This window comes from Mesocricetus auratus, unplaced genomic scaffold, assembly GCF_017639785.1.
Source record: "Mesocricetus auratus isolate SY011 unplaced genomic scaffold, BCM_Maur_2.0 Super-Scaffold_100027, whole genome shotgun sequence".
NCBI lineage: Eukaryota > Metazoa > Chordata > Mammalia > Rodentia > Cricetidae > Mesocricetus > Mesocricetus auratus.
The window spans coordinates 24472869-24494836 of record NW_024429208.1 but is presented as its reverse complement, the minus strand read 5'-3'; the positions used below and the strand labels follow the sequence as shown (position 1 = coordinate 24494836).

Sequence of the window (21968 nt, the reverse complement as noted above, 5' to 3'; positions counted from 1 at the left end):
ATTAATTTGTCTTCTCTCTGTCAAACTCTGAGCCAACCACTTTCCCAGACTTCCTGGGGAGGTCCCAGGAAAGGAACAAAGGGGACAGATGAGACCTGGGGTAGAGAACTGTTGAGGGGTAGAGATGGGACAGCTTGTCCCCATGTGAAAAGGATGAGAACAGCTGCCAGTGGACAAGAGAGCCCCCTGGTGTCTGAGAGGGCAATGCCAGGAATTGCGTTAGAGAAGGGCTGCTCTTCAGAGACAGGCTCCTGGAGTCCCCAGAATCCCCAGCCCCAGAGCCAGCCACCCCCGTCACAGCCCAGTCCCAGTGAGCTTGGCTGTGTTGTAAATGCCTCTTAAATGGTGTAGGTTTGGAAGCTGCAGCTTGGTACAGATGAGATAAGGGATGTGGGCCTGCCAAGCTGCTGAGGGTCTCATCAGTCAGTGTTTCTGATCAGTTCCACACCACTGCAAATGATGCAAAGAGGTGAGTTCGGGACAGAGCTACCTTTTCAGGGGTGCTGAGGCAGGAGAGGTGGTCCCAGCGGAGAGAAGACAGCAACAACAGGGTGTGGTAGTGACCACGTTCTGTGTGCTAGACACTCACCACACTTGTGCCCAGTTGTCACTCTCTAGCTTGGTAGACAGAACCATTGTTCAGATTTTTTTTTAAGTATTTTTAAGAATGTTAGCTATTGAGCAGAAGTCACGCTCTGTCTTAGGAGTCAGCACCAATATCCAAAGGCAAGAAGATTCCATAACCTTCCTACTGATGACAGAACATAGTCATAGTTTTGTTTTTAGGTTTTGGCAAGGAGTTAATCATGTACTGGCCTTGACCTCCCAATCCTCCTGCCTCCGTCTCCAAGCACTGCGATTTCAGGCATGTACCACACCACTCACAGCTTATTGTCACTGTTTATTCCCTATGTTCTATAAATAAGCACAAGGTTTGGGAGACACAACAGCCCACTGTTTCCAGGTTCCAGCCTAAGGTTCCTAGGGAAGTAGAAAGGTTCATTTATTGGAGCACATGGTGAAGGACCATAAGTCCATAGCCAAGAAGTCTGGGAGCCTATCCGCTTGACAACAGTAAATTACTGACATTTTGTGAGCAGGGAAAGATGAAGATATGAAGAAAGTGATATCTCGATAAAATTAGATGCTTGTGGAAACATAAGTAACAGAAATATGTAATTTCCCCTGCTGCCAGGCTGCAGTTGAAAACCAGTCTAGAGTTTATGAAAGGAGGGTACTGTGTGAAGCAGGAGACTGCATGACAAGATGGATGAAGCCGTGTTATAAGGAAGGAAGACTATTCTCAGTGAGCCACAAGAGAAACTTGTGTAATCAGACTGACTCCCTGCAGATGAATTCGCTGTCTGATTTAAGTTAGGGCAAAGGATTTGTCTGGGAGGGTGTTTATGCTCATCTGTGGCCCCTGGCCATTGGTGCTGGATGTCTGGCTCTACAGCTGACTCTAGAGGAAGCCAGGTTCTCCTTACTGTTGCTCTTATCTGTTTCTTCGAGACAGGGTTTCTCTATGTAGCTCTGGCTGTCCTGGAGCTCATTCTATACACCAGGCTGGCCTCGAACTCACAGAGATCCACCTGCCTCTACCTCCTGTGTGCTCCACCATGCCTGGCAAGACTTTACTTACTCTTTTTATTTATTTATTGGGGGAGAAGAGAGCACATCATCTACAGCATGTGTATGGAGGTCCAAGGGCAACTGCAAGGAGCCTGTGCTCTCCTTCTATCATGTAGAGTCCAGGATCAAACTTAGGTCATCAGACTTGCCAGCAAGGACCTTGATCCTTGAGTCATCTCACCATCCCTGCATTTTAATTTTTTAAACAACTTTTACCGGGGTATAATTTATAAGCCATAAAAGTCATCATTTTAAATGTCCAGTTCAGTGGTTCTTAGTAAATGTACAGTTATGCAACATCACTGCTATCCAGTATGAAAACATTTCCATCACCCCAAAAGATCCCTCATGCTAGTTTCCAGTCAATGCACATCTCTGCCCTACTCCCATAAATCAACCCTCCAGATAGTTTACCTTTTCTAGCATTTCATAATAAATACAACATCATAGTGTAGTCTTTCTCCCCTGGCTTCTACTTAGCATAAAGCTTGGAAGATTTATCTGTGCTGACGCACATATTAATCGTCTTTTGCTTTTTATTGCTGAGTAGGAAATAGCATTCTATCATCCATGTTTTCTTCACCCATTCACCATCAAGCACACAACTGAATTGCTTCCATTCCAGGCTGTCAGGAATACTGCTGGTCTCAGTATTTACATACAAGTTTTTACGTGGACCTGTTTTGTTGTTGTAGTTGTTCTTTAATTTTTTATTATTATTATGTTATGTGCATGGATGTTTTGTTTGCATATTTGTTTGCAAAACATGAGTATGCCTGGTGCCTGCAGGGGCCAGAAGAGGTCATCAGATCTCCTGTAGTTACAGATGGTTGTAAGCTATCATGTGAGTGCTGGGAATTGAACCTGGGTCCTCTGGAAAAACAGCCAGTGCTCCTAACTCTCTCTAGCACCTGGACCTATGGGTTTTGTTGTTTGTTTGTTTGTTTGTTTGTTTTAGAAGACTCCTAGGAAGGAGATAGCTGAGTCATATCATATATTTTAAGTTTTTAAGAGACACCAAACTAGGCTGGTCATAGTGGTGTATAGCTTTAATCCTGGCACTTGGGAGGGAGAGGCAGGAAAATCTCTGTGTATGTGAGACTAGTTTGATGTACAGTGTAATTTCCAGGACAGCCAGAGCTATGTAGAGAGACCCTGTCTCAAAAAAAAAAATGACACCCAGATTGTTTTCCAAGATGACCATTTTAGTTTTCCCCATGAGTAGGAGAATTCCAGTTTCTCTGCCTTCTCACTAATGTTTGCTCACTGTCTTTTTATTATAGCCATTTTAGTAGATATCTTTATGGTTTTCATTGGTATCTTTTCAATGTGTTTAGCATTTAGTCATGTCTCTTGTCTAGAAAAATATCTCTTGAGTATTTATTCATTTGTTTGTTTGTTTAAGGTGCTAATGTCAAATCCAGGGCCTGTTTCTAAGCTATTTCTCACTACCAAGTTGCTAGTCTTCTCACTACTGAGTTGTAAGAGTTCTTTATACTCTTACAGTTCTGGCTATGGGTCCTTATCAAAAAAGTGATTTACAAATATTTTCTATCTTCTCATTTACAGTTTCCTCTCAGTTTTGATGAGCTCTGATTCAGGGGATTTTTGGTTTAAATTGGGCTTTGCTGTGTTATGTAAGAATTCTTGCCTCACTCAGCCACAAAAATATCCACTGTTTTCTTCTAAACTTTTTGTTGTTTGCTTTTACTTTCAGAAGACAATTCACCTTGTTAACAGCTCCCTGGTGTTAGATGCATTGTTACAGTGTCTAGAAAATTACCTCTGCTTCCACAAGCTACTATCAATTTTACCTTCTTTTTTTTTATTTAAATTAGAAACAAACTTGTTTTGTGTGTCAGTCCCAGCTCCCTCTCCCTCCCCTCCTTCCCCTCCAACCCCCAACCCCCCCACCCAATTCCCACCTCACTCCCCAGGGAGAGTGAGGCCCTCCATGGGGGATCTCCAGAGTCTGTCATTTCATCCCGGGCAGGGCCTGCGTCCTCCCCCATGTGTCCAGGCTAAGACAGTGTCCCTCCATGTGGAATGGGCTCCCAAAGTCCATTCATATGCCAGGGGTAAATACTGATCTACTCCCCAAGGCCTCAGAGATTGCCAAGGCCTCCTTACTGACACCCAAATTTAGGGGGTCTGGATCAGTTCCATGATGGCATCTCAGCTATCAGTCTGGAGTCCATAAGCTCCCCCTTGTTCAGGTCAGCCGTTTCTGTGGGTTTCACCAGCCCGGTCTTGACCCCTTTGCTCCTTCTCTGCAACTGGGTTCCAGGAGTTCAGTTCAGTGTTTAGCTGTGGGTGTCTGTCTCTGCTTCCATCAGCCACTGGATGAAGGCTCTAGGATGGCATATAAGGTAGTCGTCAATCTCATTATTGGGGAAGGGCTTTTAAGGTAGCCTCTCCACTGTTGCTTAGTTTGCCAGTTGGTGTCATCCTTGTAGATCTCTGGAAATCACACTAATGCCAGATCTCTCCTCAAACCTATAATGACTCCCTCTGTTATGGTATCTCTCATCCTGCTCTCCTGTTCTTCCCCCAACTCAACCTTCCTGCTCCCCCATGTCCTCCTCTCCCCTCCTCTTCTCCCCCTCTCTTTTTCTCAGCTCCCTCTCCCCTCCCCCCATGCTCCCAATCTGCTCAGGAGATCCAGTCCCATTCTCCTTCTCTGGGGTACCCTGTATATCTCTCTTAGGGTCCTCCCTGTTTCCCAGACTCTCTGGCAGTGGGATTGTAGGCTGGCACTCCTCTGATTCATGTCTAAAATCCATATATGAGTGAGTACATACCATGTTTGTCTTTTTGTGACTGGCTTACCTCACTCAGGATGGTTTCTTCTAGTGCCATCCATTTGCCTGCAAATTTCAAGATTCCATTGGGTTTTTTTTTTCCTGCTGAGTAGTACTCCTTTGTGTAAATGTACCACATTTTTTCTATCCAGTCTTCAGCTGAGGGGTATCCTGGTTGCTTCCAGGTTCTGGTTATTACAAATAATGTTGTATGAACGTTTTGCCTTCTTTTTTGAGTAGCCTAGCTTTTATGTAAGTCCATCTTCCCTGTGGTCACTAATTAGCTAGTTTACAGAACAGTTTTCGATAACTCTTGATTTTCTACCTCCCATTGACTATGTAGAAAACTCTACTGACATCAAGCTCAGGGGAGGACACTCCCTCCTGGCTGCTGTTGACATCAGTTCCTTTCAGAACAGTAGATCATACTTGAGCTTGAGTCTTCCTGTTTGAACAACTCAGATCATGATAAGCATAGCCCTCAGCTTCTACTTTATATCTACAAAGCTCATGGCCGTGTGTGTGTGTGTGTGTGTGTGTGTGTGTGTGTGTGTGTGTGTGTGTAGCAATGTGAGTGTGTATGGAGGCCAGAAATCAGCTTCAAATGTCTTATCTCTATCACTCTCCACTTATTTTTGAGACAGTAACTCTTACTTCACCTGGGATTCACTGACAGGTGTGCACGCAAGTGCATGAGTGCGTGCGTGTGTGTGTGCCTGCGTGTGTGCGTGTAGCAGTTACTGGGAAAAATAAGAATTTTGTAGTTTGTATCTCTTTTTCTCCAGGAGGCCTATGTAAATCATAAGCTCCATAACATCAAGGCCTATGCCCAATGTAGTTTTATTTCTCTTGCTGTTCTTGGCAGAGTGCTGGGTGGCGAGTAAGTGCTCAATAAATATTCTTTATTGTATCTGTATAATAAAGACAAAGCATTATATATTAGATTTAATGGTATGGTCAGATGATTTGTACCCCACTGTTTGTCTAAATTGTGATGAATAGGCACTTGATGCAGGTTGTCCTTCCTCCCTCTCCATCCTCCCTCCCCCTCTCTGTCCTCCCTCCCTGCCCCTCTCTGTCCTCCAGTAAGCTCAGCATGAGAAATCTGGTCGTGGTCTGTCGCATTTCATGTTTCACCAAAGAACTTAATCAACAAACATTAGAGATTCTTTATCAAATCAGAAAGTATTTTCTCTGCAATATCCTCTTTGTTTTAGGTCAGCCTTTAGTCCTCAAAACTCTTTCCATTCTGAGGCTGAGGGTGCAGCCCAGTGGCAGATCCCTTGTCTACCATGCACAAATCCCAGTGTTCTCTCCTCAGTCCGACCAAAAAAAGGAATTTAGGGCTGGGATCCATGTAAAGAAAACCAAATGTGATAGCAGGGATCTGGAATCCCAGCACTTGGGTGTGGTGGGAGGTGAGACAGGAGAATTGCCCGGAGGCTCTTGGGGCAGCTGTGCTGTAATGCTTGGAGCAGCAGACGCAAGAGAGTAAAGTAAGCAAATTCGTAAGAGGGAGGCAGAGGGCCACCTGCTGGAAGCTCTCTCCTGGCCTCCGAACGCACCACGGTACATGCCCACATGCACAGACACACAATAATTAATAAGCAAAACTGAAGGGGTTTTGTTGCTGTTTTCATGTTTGTATTTCTGAAACTGGCCCTGGCTGACCTGGAACTCAAAGATCTACTTTCAGGGTGGGGTAATAAAAAAAAATTTACTTGCCTCGGAGCCTCCAAGTGCTGAGCTTAAAGGCATGTGCCACCACGCCCCGCTTGAAGCTGTGTTTTAAGATTTTGTTTATTTTTACTTTTATGTGAATGAGTATTTTATGTTGAGCATTATATGAATGAGTATGTTAAGTTTATGCACAATGTGAGTGCCTGTTGTCTGAGGAGGGCCAGAGAAGGTATCGCATCCCTTGGAACTGGAGTTACAGACAGTTGTAAGCCATTGTGTAGGTACTGAGAACAAAACTCTGATCCTCTGCACTTAACTGCTGGGCCATCTCTCCCCACTAGAAAGCTGTTTTGAAAAGGAAGAAGAGTAAGAAATCTGTCTGCTGAGTGCCAACCCCCAGAGGAATCCATTTCTTAATCTCTGTAATACTATAAAGCTTTAGTGCATTTTGTATACGTGTCCCAACATGCACAGAGGTTACTATTTTAAACATTTTATATTGTGTAAGTCAGTGGTTGTAAAGTTAGTGCTGGGATTTGCTTAGTCCTGACACCTATCTCTTGTGTGCCCCTGACCTTGGTGATTCTCTTACTACCTTAATCCTAAAAGGCCTTGTACAGACAGTTAAATGGAAGTCCTGACTCAGGTTTCACTTCTTAAGATGTACAACAGGTAAAGGGGCCACACCCCACTGAGGAAGTACAGTAGACCATGTGACTAACTGGGAAGCATAGCGAAGCGTTCTCATCAAGGATGCCCAGCCATCACTGTGAGCAGCTTCATGTTAGAGTCTCCATGGGAGGGAGAATCAGCGAGCCAGGTTGCTCTCCTGGGTAATACTATAAAGCAGCGGTTCTCAACCTGTGGGTTTTGACCCCTTTGAGGTGCTAAAGGACCTTTTCACAGGGGTCACATATCAGATATCTACATTATGATCTATAAGTGTAGCAAAATTACAGTCATGAATAACTTTATGATTGGAGACACCACAACATGAGTAATTGTATGCAAGGGTCGCAGCATTAGGAAGGGTGACAACCACTGCTCTAGAGTTTTGTCCTGTGGTGTACACAGTTGCCGTCCCTTGATTGATGGGTGCAGCGTCTGTAGGATGGGAGAGTCTGTTCCTGCCAGGTTTCTCTGGCTCTGCTCTTCGCTACAGGCTCTGCCTTATCTAGCTGCTTCTCCTCTTTCAGGGTCTGACTTTTCAGGAGGTAGAGAACTTCTTCACTTTCCTGAAGAACATTAATGATGTGGACACTGCATTGAGCTTTTACCACATGGCTGGAGCATCCCTCGATAAAGGTAATGAAAACTGGAAACTTCCTTCTTGAAGGTATAAGCCGTAATGAATGTCTCTCCTTAAAATGTTGGGTTTTCTTTGCATTGTCCTTTGGTTTGTTCTTATTTACTTTATGTTTTGGCTTTTGGTTTTTTGAGACAGGATTTTTCTGTAGACCAGACTGGCCTCCAACTCACAGAGATCCACCTGCCTCTGCCTCCTGAGTGCTGGGATTAAAGATGTGTACCACCACCTCCTGCCTGGTGGTTTTATCTCTTATGTTAGCCGTAACTGAGTCTTGCACTTCACCTGGAGACACCAAGTTCATCACGTGCATTTAATGGTGCAGCAGACAGGGAAGACCGACACTGTGACTGTTCTGGATACAGGCATGAAGCAAGGCAGAGCTTCAGAACCTCTCTCCTCCCAGGCAGAGACAGGGTGTGTGTAACAAGAAGCCAGAGTCGTTGGGCGGTTGGTCTTTGATGAAGGAGTGGTCTGCTTAGTGTCTTTGCTTTCAGCTATTTTAAGAAATAAGAAGAGCCAGGTGTGGTGTGTTCAGCCTTTAATCCCAGCACCCAGGAGGCAAGAGGCAGATAGATCTCTGCGAGTTCGAGGTCAAGTCTACAGAGCGAGTTCTAGGACAGTCAAGGGTACATAGAGAAACTCTGTCTCAAAAAAAAAAAAAAAGATGGAAGGAAGGAGACAAAAAACAAATCTTTTAAATTTACCCAGTTATTTACCATTTTGGGTGCTTTTCCTCTGTTCTTGAATATCCAGATACTCATCCATGCTCGGGATTCTCTTGTCACTGTTTGAAGTATAAACTCTTCACTTTCCGGGTGTTGGAGAATGTGCTTCTGGAGGCTGCCATGCATCCTCTCACGGCCATCCAAAGCACCGACAGTCTTCGTTGTTCAGCCGTTTTCAGTGGATTCTGTCATTTTTTATTTATGTGAAATCATGGCACCAACTTAACGTATGAAATCTGAAAACTAACTAAACTCATAGAAATGAAGTAGAATTGTGGGTCCTATAGTGTCCAGGAGTGGGGTAAATTGGGAGACCAGTCAAAGGGTCCAAGGTTTGAGTTGTGCAGACTGAGCTCATCCTAGGGAGCTGATTGCTGCATGGTAACTGCAGTTACTAATGCTGCATCATATGCTGGCGTTCACTAGGAGAGATGCGAAATGCTGATGGCACACGCACGCACGCATGCACACAGGTGTAACTATGGTAAGAGGTAAAAATGTGGATTTGCAAGGTTAACACACACACTTCTACTCAAAACTCAGTAAGCTGAGGCAGGAGGGTCAAGAACTCATGACCACCCTGAGCTATATAGCTAGGTCCTGTGAAAAAGGAAAAGGAGAAAAACAAAGAAACCCCAATCAGGCTAATTGCTGTAACACTTCACAGTGCATTCCGTATCAGAACATCATGTTGAGCCCCTTTAACACAGAATCTTTGTCTGCTGTATGTCAGTAACAGAAAAGCAAAAGAGATGACTCTGCAGCCAGAGCTCATTTTACTTCTTTCCTTTCCAATTTGGGTGCCTTTCCTTTTAATCTAGCCATATAGTTTTTTTTTAAATAGCACTTGTTTGCTTAAAATAATGCCTCCTCTCATCTTTGTAGACTCTTTTTGGGGAAGCATGATGTGGATGTCATGGGGACATATTACCAAGTCCTTCCTCCAGAATAGCTTTGGCTGAGTTGCCGTCTCACAGGGAAGGATTAGATAGCGTGTGCAAACCCAAAAACATAGATTTAAAGTCAGAAGTTACAAAAATAGAATTAATAAGTGCCTCTAGGTTTTTTTTCCTCCTCAACTAAAGCCAACAGAACCACTTAAAGAAGACTGTATGGGATGAATCACTATCTGTGTTAAAATTATAGGGTGTACAAAATAAAATGATTCAGGGTAGTGGTAACGAAGAGAAATGCAACCTAGTGATTAAAAAGGGGGTAGGGGGTTTCTTTCAAATGACTTTGGGCCGTTTACTGAGTGAGATGGTGGGCCTCTGTGTGCTAATACGCTCACATCTAGAGGCAGGGTGCAAATTGCACAGCCATGCCTGACACGCAGAAATACATTTAGCTTTGAGGCCTATGGTGCTGTGCCATTTACTTTGATGTCTTGGTTTGTTTTATATGTTTTACGTCGGATCCCCTGAGTGTATATTGATAGATATCAAGGGGATAGGGCCTAGCTTCGTGCCAAGTAACAGAATAAACCACATGCATCGTCTCCCGGCACTGCTACAAAAAATTGCCACAAATTTGATTGATAGCAACAGAAATCTGCCCTCTCACAGTTGAGTTTTAACATCGTGGTGCATGAAATTAAGTTGTTGACTGTGCCCTGCTCCCTCCAAAGGCTCTGGTGACCTGACCATCCTATTCTTTTTTATAGCATCTCTCACTGAGTTTGCGTGGGGGTTTGCACATTGCTACATTGACTGTCTGCCATTCATACTAAACTCTTATGTCTTCCTGTGTATTCTCTGTGCTCAGAGCAACGCCTGAGATAAAGTCTGCACACAGCAGTTACAGGCCTTTCCTCCTCTCTCCATACACAGAATATCTGCATGAATTACAGGCCTTTCCTCCTTTCGCCACAGAACTGTGTATGAACCCCAGAAGAAAGGAAGAATGGTGTGGTGGTTAAGAATGCAGGGTCTAGGCTGCCAATTTGGCTCAGTTGGTAGAGTTCTTGCCTGTCATGCACAAAGCTTTGGGTTTGAGTCAGGCATTGGTGGCACATGCCTTCAATCCCAGCATTCAGAAGGCAGAGACAGGAGGATCTCTGTGAGTTCAAGGCCAGCCTGGGCTACAGAGCAGGATAGGAAAGCTATACAGAGAAACCCTGTCTTGGGGGAAAAAAAAAAAACAAGCACAAAGCTCTGGGTTTGGTCCCCAGTACCACATAGTAACCCATGAATATTATATCCCAGCATTTAGGAGTAGAGGAAGGATCAGAATTTCAAAGTCAACCTCAATTACATAATTAGTTTGGAGCCAGCCTGGGCTTCACGAGACCGTCTGTAAAGAACACCAGTACTGTCTTGGCTGATGCTGGGTGCATTGGGCTCCTGTATTTTTAAAAGTAAGGATAAAGATACCTAACTCATAGGGTGTCATAAGGATGAATCCACACAAAATACTGTCACCTTGTGCATTTACTCAAGGTCCTGTTCCAAAGTTGATAGCATAAACACTGTATGACGCTGCTCGTGTGTTTATTCAGCCAGCAACGCAGGTACTGTGCTAGGCATGGCGTTCTACTCTGATGAAGCTCACAGGAGTGGGGGCAAGATGAGTATACAGTCATTCTGGTTAGTGTGAGATGTAGAGACCTAGGAGTAGAGTCCCTGGAATGTAAAACATGAAATAATTTAAAAATTAATTAATTGCACACTGTGGGCGGAAGGAACAAAGCAGACGGAAGTAGGCCTGCTCTCTGTCCAGCCTCTTCTCAGTCTTAGCTGCTCTGTCTCAGCTGTCTGTCTTCCTTTTTTCTGGAAAGGTTAAGACCTTCAGACACTAGCTTCATTCCGAGGCTCTGGCACCGTTTCTTCCTTGGCTAGTTTAGAGCTCTCGAACCAACCCTGAAACAGAATTGAGCAGGGTTTCCCAAGCAGCGTTACGATCAATATGGTAATGAGTCCTCCCTAGGATTGTGGAGAAAAGTGCTCCGTGGTCTAAATAAGTTTGGAAAATGCCAGCCTTGCACAGGATTTCTCTTCCTGCTGGCTTTTAGTATGCTAATGTTCATTGCTAATCCCCAAAGGAGGCGTGCAGTTGCCAGACTTGATTTGCTCCAGAATACCTTTAGTACCTTAGAGATTAATGCTCCTCTCAACAGTTCAAGAGGTCCAGACAGGCAGACAGCACAGACGGATGGATGCGCCATCAGAGAACATGACCAGGCATAATATTACAAGTCTCGTCTTGGGGGAGGGGTTGCTTTGTTTTTTTATTTTGGGAGCTTTTTTGTTTGTTTATTTTGGTTTGTTTTTTGGCTTGTGTGGACCATGCCATAACAACTCAGATAAAACTCAGATAAGAATGAAGTGTCCCAGGTGAATTCTGACCACCTGAAGACAAGGCCTCCAGGAGTGGCTGTGGGTTTCACTGTATGTCATCTCTCATTTAGCATTGAAGTACAGCCAGCTCTGCTGCTCATTCATACACGTAAAATCAAACGCATTGCCTCTGACTAGCTGTCTAAATTATGTAAGTAATCTGCTGAAGAAAGTAATAGGAAATTGAGCACAACCCCTTCCCCAGTGCCTTCCTGTGATGAGGTAGTTCAATTTGAGCTGGAGCTCAAGAATGAGCTATGGCCCCGAAATCTCAAAGCATGTCTGTTTCTGCCGGGCAAGTAAAAGGTCCAGATCCAGGGGCCCTGGTGGAAGGCACCTCAGGATATTAGATTTGGTAATTGTGTGGGTCCAGAGTGTCCCTCATGTACTCTGACTGTAGTACATGAGAATAATCACAAGTAATGTCTACTGACTTTATTACTCAGATTCTAACACACAGCTACTTAGATTGAAGGTTCTCATTTAAAACAGTTGTCCTTAATTTTTCTTCACCTTTCTGTTTTGGGACAGGGTCTCACTGAATTGCACTGGCTGGCCTAGAACTCTGTAGACCAGGCTGGTCTGGAACTCTCAGAGTTCCACCTGCCTCTGCCTCCTGAGTTCCAGGATTAAATATGTGCTTTTCTCCATCACTCTGTAGGACAAGAAAATAGTAAGTCTCTGGCATAACTTGGGCCAGATGCTCTTGGCAGCCCGAAGGTGACCTTTGAAGTACCATTCTCATCATCAAATGATTCCAGTTCTTTTTGTCTCTGAACTGACTTGGATCACAAGGATAACCTCTAAGAACCCCTGGCCCTCCAGATTCTCTGACTCTAATATTTAGAGTAAATGCCTCAATCTTTTGCCATGTGGATCCCTACTGATTGGTTGGGGAGTCAGAAATTACTGGTGAAGTAAACAGTTTCTACCTCATAACCAGCCCTCACATTCCGAACAGACCTATTAGACAGATGCCCTGGCGTCTCTCCTGACGGCTAAGCATGCTGTGGTGTCGCCCTTTCACGCCCGCTGACGCTGCAGCACATCAGGAACTCCAGAGCAGCTGTCGCTTCATAGCCGCTTCCACGACAGCCATATGTCAGGTGTACATCCTTTCTCTAATCTGTAAAACCCAGACTGTGTAGGTGGTATTGTCCCCATTCGATGGGTACAGGAATAGAAAAGGGAGTTTCTTGCTCACAGCTACACAGCTAAGCACTGGTAGAGTCAGGGTTTAAATTCCCATCTCCTTAATCCCTAAGTCTGTATAGTTTCCTTACCATCATCCTGCCTCTCAGTATATTTCAAGATTCAACTGGAGTCTGAGCATCTTTGCTGATGCACAGTCCAGAACACAGTGCAGGCACACCGTTTGGAGCCATGCTTCATGGTAGCCTCCAGAAGATACGCTCTCGGCTGTTTCTCCCTTGTTGCCTTGGCTGAGCAAATATATGGGGGCAATGGTAAAACTATCTCTTGTTCTCTAATCCAGACTGGCCTCGTATTCATGACAGTCCTTGTGCCTCAACCTTCCAAATAAGTCAGCCACCTTTAGGGTAAGAATTAAGCCCTTTTGCTGTGGCCTTTTAGAAGTGATGTCCTTTTCCCAAGAATTCATCATTTCTCCCTGTAGTTGCCCTGTTCAGGAGCAGGTGCCCTACTCAGATACTCTGTCCTCGTTAGTGCTCACCTCACAGAGGTAGAGTCCTGGAGTGATCCAGTTTAACTTCCTATCTCATGGAGGAATACCTTAGCGGACACATCTGTGTTCCTCATCTTCAACCGAATCACTTTTCCCAGGGCAACCAGAGCATAAGGGACCACAGTCATGTCCCAGGAAAAGTTGGAGGCCAAAGGAGAGTTCATAGATTCCAGCCAAAAGCATATCCATGCTAAACTGACACTCTTAACATCTAATACAGGGTCCAATACAGGACACAGAAGCAGGATTTGTTTCAATCCACAGTCTCACACAGCCCTGGCTGACCTCAGACACTTTTTGTAGCCAAGAATGCCGCTGCATTTCTGACCTTCCCTGGACCTGCCAAGTGCTGGGGTTACAGGTGTGTGCCACCACACCTCGTTTTATATGGTGCTGGGATAGAACTTGGGGTTCCCTGCATGCTAGGCAAGCACTCTACCAGCTGAGCCACATCCCCCCCACCCACAGGCGCAGATCCCCCAGTCTCGTGTTCACCACCATCTCTGCTCACGGGTGTGCCAGTGACCTGTTACATTTATGGGTACTGCTCTGATATCTAACAAGCTGAAAGATAGCTATGCAAGATTCTTGCTAAGCATAAATTCTGCTTTTCCACTCAAGCCCGAGGTTGAGTTCTTGTCCCTCATTAGTGGAGATGGGGACTTAGCTCAGTGATTAGAGTTTCACTAGTCCCTGGGTCTGGTCCACATCATCACTGGGGATAGGGGACCTTCAGGTGATGCTGAACAAATCATCCAAGTTCTTAAAACCGTAGGTTTCTGGTTGTAGAGTCTTTGTAACATCTGGTCTTAGATATTGTGAGCTTGTTCCAGGACTGTACTGAATGGCAGGAGATGGTGCCATGTGGGTATGCTAGACTCACTATATCTTCACCTGGTCCCTGTGCTTGTCTTCACACCTATCAAATGGACAGTGACCAGAAACAACCCACCCTACCATGACAGCTCCATAAAGACATTAGTGTTCAAAACATTCCAGGAGTGTGATTTACTGGGAGACCACTACCAACATGCAAGAAACCCCGGGTTTGGTCCTGAACACCACAAAAATGAAAATAATTTTTAAAAATCTTAGAAGAATACCTTAGGAGCAGTTGTAGCCTGCTTTTGTTCTTTGAGGAAATAGATTTTATTGTTCATTTTTTTTGAGACAGGGTTTCTCTGTGTAGCTTTTTGGAACTCACTCTGTAAACCAGACTGACCTTGTACTCACAGAGATCTGCCTGCTTCTGCCTCCCGAATGCTGGGATTAAAGGTGTGAGCCACCACCTCTTACTGTAGTTACTTTTCTCTAATTATTTTTTATTTGTTTGTATGGGAGTCTTGCCTATATGTATGTCTATGCACCATGTGCATGTAGTACCCTCGGAGGCCAGAAGAAGGCAGTGTTGGTTCCTCTGGAATTGGAAATACAGATGACTGTGAGCGACCATGTGGATACTGGGAACCTAACGCTGCTACTCTAGAGCAACAGTTAGTGAGTGCCCTTCACCACTGGGCCATCTCTCCAGGCCACCATGGTTAACTTTTTACAGCCTTACTGACTTAGATGTTCTTAATTATTAAGAGCTGAAGCTTTTCCTCTGTTTCATCATTATGAAACTTGAACAATGTTTTCCGCCTCTTTATGTCCTGCTCAAGGCCTAGACAATTCCTGCACACACTAGACATTCAGTTGCAATAGATGTAACTAATGAGAGAATTTATTCTGGCCATGGGCAGCCCCTGGCAGAGATGGTGGAATGTTCTAAGATGTATCCCTGTGGTTCCCGATGTGACAGAGCGCTCCAACAAAAGCAGCTGGGAGAAAGGTTTATTGCAACTCGCAGTTCAAAGGTGCCGTTCATCTTGGCAGGACATCGAGGTGACAACAGCGTGAAATAGCTGCCCCAGTTCTGCTGCGTAGAGGAGGAGAGAGCGCGGAGTCCTGATGTGGCACGGGGAGATGGGTTCCTTTTTCCTTTGCTATGACAAAATCCAAGGCAAAGGCAACTTAAAGATAGAAGGGCTCGGCGAGGGTGTCCTTTCTTTGTTTCTAACTCACAGTTTGAGAGGATACAGACCGTCACAGTGGGGGTTGTAGCTGTGGCCATGGGAGGGGTCACGGCATGTTCGTGACCAGGAAGCAGGAGGAGATGGACACTGGTGCCCGGCGAGCTTTCTCCTTCTTGACTTTTATTCTGTCCCACCCCATAGGGGGGTGCCTCTCACGTTCAGAGTGGGCCTTCCATCCTCAGCTAACCCGCTCTAGAAACTTCTTACAGACACGCCAGAGCCGAGTCTCCTAGATAAGTGTGAATCCAGTGAGGGTGACAGTGAACATTAACCATCATGCTATAGCCCAATTATATCCGAATCTGTGTGAAAGGGGACTAATTGATAATTATCGGATAAATTTAAAGTCTGAGAAAAGCTGTTAGATTCCCAAAAGAAAAAGAGGCAGTTTTTATTTCCTTGTTAGAAAATTTAAAACTTAATTAGACCTTGGCTAGGGTCTCTACCAAATCTCATTTGTGCAGCTGGGTGCTGTAGTTGCACGAAGATATAAAGCACACCTAAAAATTGAGAGCAGCTATATATAAAGTGTGATTTGAGAATCCCAGGACATTCCCAGTCATAAATACCGTTCCCCCGGGCCAGGTCTGCAGCTGAGAGACAGCACAGTTAGTAGCCAACAATTAAGGCAGTCAGGAGCCTTGGTGCAGCCTTCTGGAGTCCCTGCTCAGATCTTTTTTATGTTGTTTTGGTTTGCTTTTTGGGTTTATTTTTATTTTATGTGATTTGATAGTTTTACTTGCACATATGTCCTACATGTATGTCTGTGTACCACAAACATGCCTGGTGCCTGCAGAGGCCGGAAGAGGCTGTGGATTCCCTGGAACGTTGTGATCTGCCTTATGGGTGCTGAGATTCAAACCTGGGTCCTAGAAGTACGTTTTCTAGAACAGCCAGTACGCTTAACCACTAAGCCACCACCCCACCCCTCTGCTCAGATCTTAACAGGGTCTATACAAGGTTTTCAGTTGTTGGCAAAATTCAGCTCATTTCCATTGTGGGACTGAACCCCCCTATTCCTGCTGGCTGCTGATTGTCCACAGGCCACAGCAAGTCTAGCTATGCACTTCCCTTCTTCTAAAGGTGCGAGGGTTCGATTCCTAGAGACATGGTCATGAGCTTGGCTAAGCCATCACCATCGTCATGTAAAGTAACCTACCTGCAGGAGTGCTGTGTCACAGCCAAAGGCCTGCCCACACTAAACAAAGGCCTGCCCACACTTAACAAGTTGGACTGTTTGTGCCACCTCACAATTGTGCCACATCAGCCAATAATTCACAAATTATGTGGGGGTGGGGTCAGCACAGGTGTATGTGAGTGCCCACAGAGATCAGGAGAGGGCGGATCCCTCAGAACCTGAGTGGGTCCTCTGGAAGAGCAGTATACACCCCTAACTGCTGAGTCATCTTTCCAGCCCCAGTTTTGGGGGGTTTTGTTTGGTTGGTTGGTTGAAGGCTTCTAAAGACATGGACATTATAACTGACTGAAGCTATTTCATCATTTAAAAAAAAAAAGGAAACCAACATGGAAGTCATAAAGTTTTAGTACTGGAAGAGCGTTTAGAAATCATTTTGTTTAAACTCCCACTTTATGGCCCTTGGCCTACAATAAAATCATTAACTCTGAAGGGAAATGACTTGCCCAAACCCCAGGTAGCGTGGTAAAGCAGAGCCGAAACTGAGGTTGCTTTGGAACTTGGCAGCAGCACTCTCATTGGTACATGGCAGCCAGAAGGACTTAGAACCAGCAAAGAGCCTCTACTGGAGAAATGGCCCAGCAGTTAGGAGTGCTGACTCCCTCCACAGGACTCATGTGAACTCACTACCGTCTGTGACTCCAGTTCCAGGGGATCTGATGCCCTCCCTCTTAGATACCAGGCTAGCACATGGTGTGCACATATGCAGGCAAAACACCCAGACACATATAACAATAGTAATAATACATTTTTAATTTTAAAAAAAGAGGCTCAACATTTTTATATGACAACAGAAAGAGAAGAAAATTCAAAGCAAGGATCTCCCAGACAGCATGGAGGTAGGAAAGTCACAGACACTCGTAGGGAAGGAGCTATGAACTTAAAAGAGCTTCCGTTGATAAATTCTTGCAGTGTGTAGAAGGCAGCCCCTGCACTCGAGTTCATCTCTGCATCTTGTAAAAGCATTATGAGGAGAGGAGTGCTGGCCAGGATTCCATTCATCTAAGGCAAAGTCATCCATTCCTAAAGTAAAATTACTCACAGTGTAGGCAAGGAAGCTCAAATTTGAAATAAATGTTTGCTTTATACAGCATTTCCCCTGTAAAGACCTGGTTCATTTTCCCAAATTAAAAGTCACTTCGCATCCTAAAGATTGATGCTGCCTTAACTACATCACTGTGCAGATATGATGGTTTTATAAATGAAATAAGCACCCCGAGAAGGAGGGACACCCTGGGGATTCCTGACTGCTGATAGGAGAGAGAGGAAAGCAAACTGCCAACATCAAGGAAGTAAGGACAAAGTCAGCTGACATCATATCCCGCTGAGGAGCTGACCAGAAAAGAGTGGCGACAAGAAGTGTGGACTAGCAAGATGGCTCCGTAGATAAGGACACTTGCTGCTAAGCCTGATAACATACACGAATTCAATCCCCAGGACACAAGTTGTCCTTTAACCTCTGCACCTTTAAACACATGCTAAAGCACTTGCGCACACACACGGGGGGGGGGGACGACTACCACACTGCTTCTTGGCAACCTCAAGATTTAATGTCTTTAGCAGCCTATGAAGGTGAGCAGAGTCTCTCAGATCATTTCATTCGCTGAATTGTAATGGATCTGCACCCGGTTCAGCCTTCAGAGTTAGACGTCGCTGAAGCAAGAGTCACAGTCCGTCAAAGACATAATTCTGTAGAGAAGAAGTCTTCTGCAGATAGAGGATAGACTAAGGAGGAACACATTGTTCAGCAAACCACAGCCATCCTGCCCGTGGAATGCTCACTCTACAGCTATTACAGGATGCTGTTTGCACTCTGGGATGGAATTCTTTCTCAGCCCAGGTGCTGAATGAGCCAAGCACAGCACTGTTTGCTGTGTCGTCCTTTCACGGGAAAGGGGAAAGAGGAAGAATAAACCGTTTCTGTCTGAGGTGCTGCTGGCTGCCTCCCAACAGTAAGGACACTACTGCACACAGCTGAGAGAGACTCCACTCTTACACCATTTGAATTTTGAAATTGGTGAATGTATTACCTAGTCAGAAATCATTTTCTGACCAGGCATAGTGGCCCGTACCCCTAATCCCAGGACTCAGAAGGCTGAGGCAGGAGGATCCAGGAGCTTGAGGTTAGGCTGTCAAGCCCCTGTCTCGGTGTGTGTTGGGGGTTGGGGGAGTATGTTGGCCTCCTTAAGCTCCCTTACAAGGAGCGCCTGACTGGCCCTAATGAAACCCCCCAGTACATCTGCCCCTTGCACCGTGTTTGCCAGCCCTCAAGTCAGGTCGGTCAGGTCTTTGCACCCTTCCTGCTCTCCGTACGTCATTCACAGACTTCTCCGCCTTTCCTTACGTCACTCGATATCCCTCGTGCACAAATTGAAAGCAGTCTGCCTTGGCACTCATTTTGAGTCCACATACGAAATATGCCTCCTCCCAAATACACAGTGCTTCTTTAAGCTTCGTGTGGGTTCGCACACAAGATGTTTCTCCATCTTTATAGCGTCTGTGCTGTCCCCTTCCAGATCAGGACTGTCCTCTAACGTGTCTGTCCTCTACTGTGTCAGTTGAAAACATTGACTACCTAATGGCGCTCATAGACACGCTTGTCTGAAGCCAGGCATGGTGGTGAAACACGCCTGTACTCCCAGGACTTTAAAGGCTGAGGTAGGCAGCTCATGGAGCCCAACAGTTAGAGACCAGTTCAGCAACACAGCTTTTAAAAAAATATTTAAAAAAATAACCTCTTGGCATCTTTAGATAAGATGTGATAAGATTGTCTGTGAGGCTAAGCACAATACTGAACAATGCAATAAACCTTACAACTTCGGTTGGATCGGTTTAAGCAAGGGACCCTTTGAGGCAGTGATCTGAGATGGTGGCACCTGAGATTCAGAAAGCTGAACTGCGGGTGTCCTTGGTAGCACATGGTGTTAGTTAGTTAGGGGGCAGGACCAACTGTGTCACTTGTGACAGCAGGCAGCCTGGTGACACAGAGGTGCCAGCAGCCTGCGCTTTAGTGCCGTGCAAAGACTTGGCCGCATCCCTAAGACGCCGCATTGCTCTCTTCTCCTTCCATTGTTAGCGCTCCTAAACTCGGTCCTTTCCCCACAGCTCACCCCCACATTGTGTCGAAATGTGTGTGTTATAGATGTCCAGGGACACGTGGAAGAAAGCCCCTCCCTGTGTAGAAGCAGCACCCGCTCCCCACACTTACCCTTGGCAACCACAAGCCAGCTTCACATTTTCTCCCCTGCAGCCCAGTAGGGCGTGACTAATCACGTGACAGATCAGCTCGGGGATGTGGGGTCACCTTTCCACACGCTTTTGCAGGGGGGAGAGACAAGCAGTCCTGTCAGGGCCGCCTGTGTGGCTTGTGCCTTTAAGAGGGTGTTTCATACACCCTTTTAGATGTCCCTTCAGTTGTCAGCACGTTCCAAGGGCATGGTTGGTGACTCTCCCTGCCTGCAGAAAACAGTCAGTCTATGGTCTGGCGGAAATACCACCTCCTCCCAGTCCTGACTAGCACTCATCCCTGACAAAGGGCTCTGAGGATACCCTAACTTGGCTTTTCTGTTTTCTGGATGCTGTCCCTTTAGAGTTGGGAAAGAATCTGGTCCCGTCCCAGTGAGAGGTCAAGTGTGTATAGGGAAAGAGCAATGGGATATTGTAGACTCAGCAGCTACTAGCTTTGTGGCCCTGGAAAGTCACTCAAGTTCCCTGGATCTCTCATCATCTCTGCAGTCTCTTCTGGCTCCAAGATTCTCTGGCTCCATGTGGACGTGTGAGTTTTTTCACTCCATAGCTCTCCTGGGAGGCCCTTATGTAGTTAATTATAAGTAACCTAATTTCTGACACAATATTGTAACACACGAACTTAGTGTGGAATTCTTTCCACCACTGAGTTTTCCAGTCATGGACCACACCAGGCACAGCTCGGGTTCTTCCTGGAGTTGTCAGAGTAAGTGGTACTGCCCCCCACATCCTAGACAGGGTTTCTCTGTGTAGCCTTGGCTGTCCTAGAATTCACTTCATAAACCAGGCTGGCCTCGAACTCATGGAGATCCACCTGCCTCTGCTTCTCAAGTGTTGGGATGGTGGTAGTACCAGATTTTGAGTGACAGAATTTGGTAATTCTCCATCACAATGTTAAGTGGATGTTGGCTCCTACAAAAATTAGTAAAAGATGATCCTTGGAAATCTAAGCTTTCTCTTTCTTCTGGGGCTTATAGGCAGATGAGAAACTGGAATCCCAACACCTCAGCATTATTCCATTGGAGGGGGTGTTCCCTCTCTTCTAACTCCAAAATAACCAACACAGAAGACTTTTGTGACCACCTCAAAAGATGTGTGGGCCAGGCATAGTGACACATGCGTTTAATCCCAACACTCAGGAGGCAGATGCAGAAGGATATCTGTGAATTCAGGCCAATGTGGTCTACATAGCAAGTTTCAGGCTAGCTGGGGCTCCAAAATGAAACTCTGTCTGAAAAAGTAAAAATAAAAAGGTATAGTTGTCTCTCCAGCAGCACACAAGCAATGAGTTCTACCTGGATACCCAGCTTATTCTTCCATTTGATTTGATGTGTCTGCCTACCTAGAACTAGAGTCGGATTCTACTGGTTGAGGTCTCCATCCCCAGAAACTGACCCTGGCCTCCCGACACTAGTCACACCTATGCTTCTGTCCAACAAGCTCCTAATATAATCAGTTGACTTAGAGAGTGACTCAAAGGACTTGGGCAAGCACTGAGGTCTATCGGTTTGTTTCAGAGGCTCCGGATGCATGGGGAGAGGCCGGGGTAGGCAACAGAGCTTCTGTATCTTCCCACCATCCTCCAGGAACCTCCACGTGCCAGTGGTCTGGAAGATCTTCAAACACTGCGCTCCAAGAGTCTTAGGGGGCTTTCTTACGCAAGCATGAGTGAATGACTCGTTAGCCATTGGGGACCAGCTCAGTGGGTTAGAGGACACAGACAGACAATCCCAACAAGACTTGGTCTTTCCGTGATCATAGTCCATCTTGAAACTACCCATGTGCTATTGACACCAGTCATCTCATTAACACACAAACGATAACACTGCTTTGGCAATTGCAAGTATACTAGGGCTTATGTCAAAAAATTGGAAGACTGGCCTAGTTACTTGTCTCATCTGTGTGACAAATTCCTGTCGAAAGAAACTTAAGAGGCTGGAGAGGCAGCCAGTGAGTAATGTTACTTGCTATGCAAGCACAAGGACTTGGATTATAATTTGGCTGGGCGTGGTCAGGCACACCTGCAACCCAGGACTGTGGGAGCCAGAGACAGAATCGCTGGGGCTTGCTGGCCACCAGCCTAGCTCCAGGTTCAGTGAGGGCCTTGAATCAAGAGAATAAGGAGTAATGGAGCAGAACGTTCAGCATCATTACCTCACCCTCTGCCCTCCATGCGTGGACCACTGTCACACGTACACAAAATGAAAGCATGAAAAGGGAAGACAATTAAGGAAGAGGGGATTTCTTTGGCTCAGCGTGAAGGTA

At 45.6% G+C, this 21968-nt stretch overlaps 1 protein-coding gene and 1 long non-coding RNA gene across 5 annotated transcripts in view; one reads left to right on the top strand and one right to left on the bottom strand.

Moving 5' to 3' along the window:
• The window catches only part of Micu1 (mitochondrial calcium uptake 1), a 142013-nt gene that overhangs the window by 112150 nt on the left and 7895 nt on the right, over positions 1–21968 (top strand). For all 4 annotated transcript variants that reach the window (XM_040732566.1, XM_040732565.1, XM_040732564.1 and 1 more), the window contains one exon: positions 7310–7418. In XM_040732566.1, coding sequence (XP_040588500.1) covers positions 7310–7418 — 109 coding nt within the window. The remainder of the gene's footprint in view (positions 1–7309; positions 7419–21968) is intronic.
• On the bottom strand, positions 15006–16487 carry LOC121134387. Its single transcript, XR_005871462.1, has 3 exons — positions 16422–16487; positions 15271–15491; positions 15006–15172 (listed from the first exon to the last, which is right to left on the bottom strand). It is a non-coding gene; the product is annotated as an uncharacterized LOC121134387 (long non-coding RNA).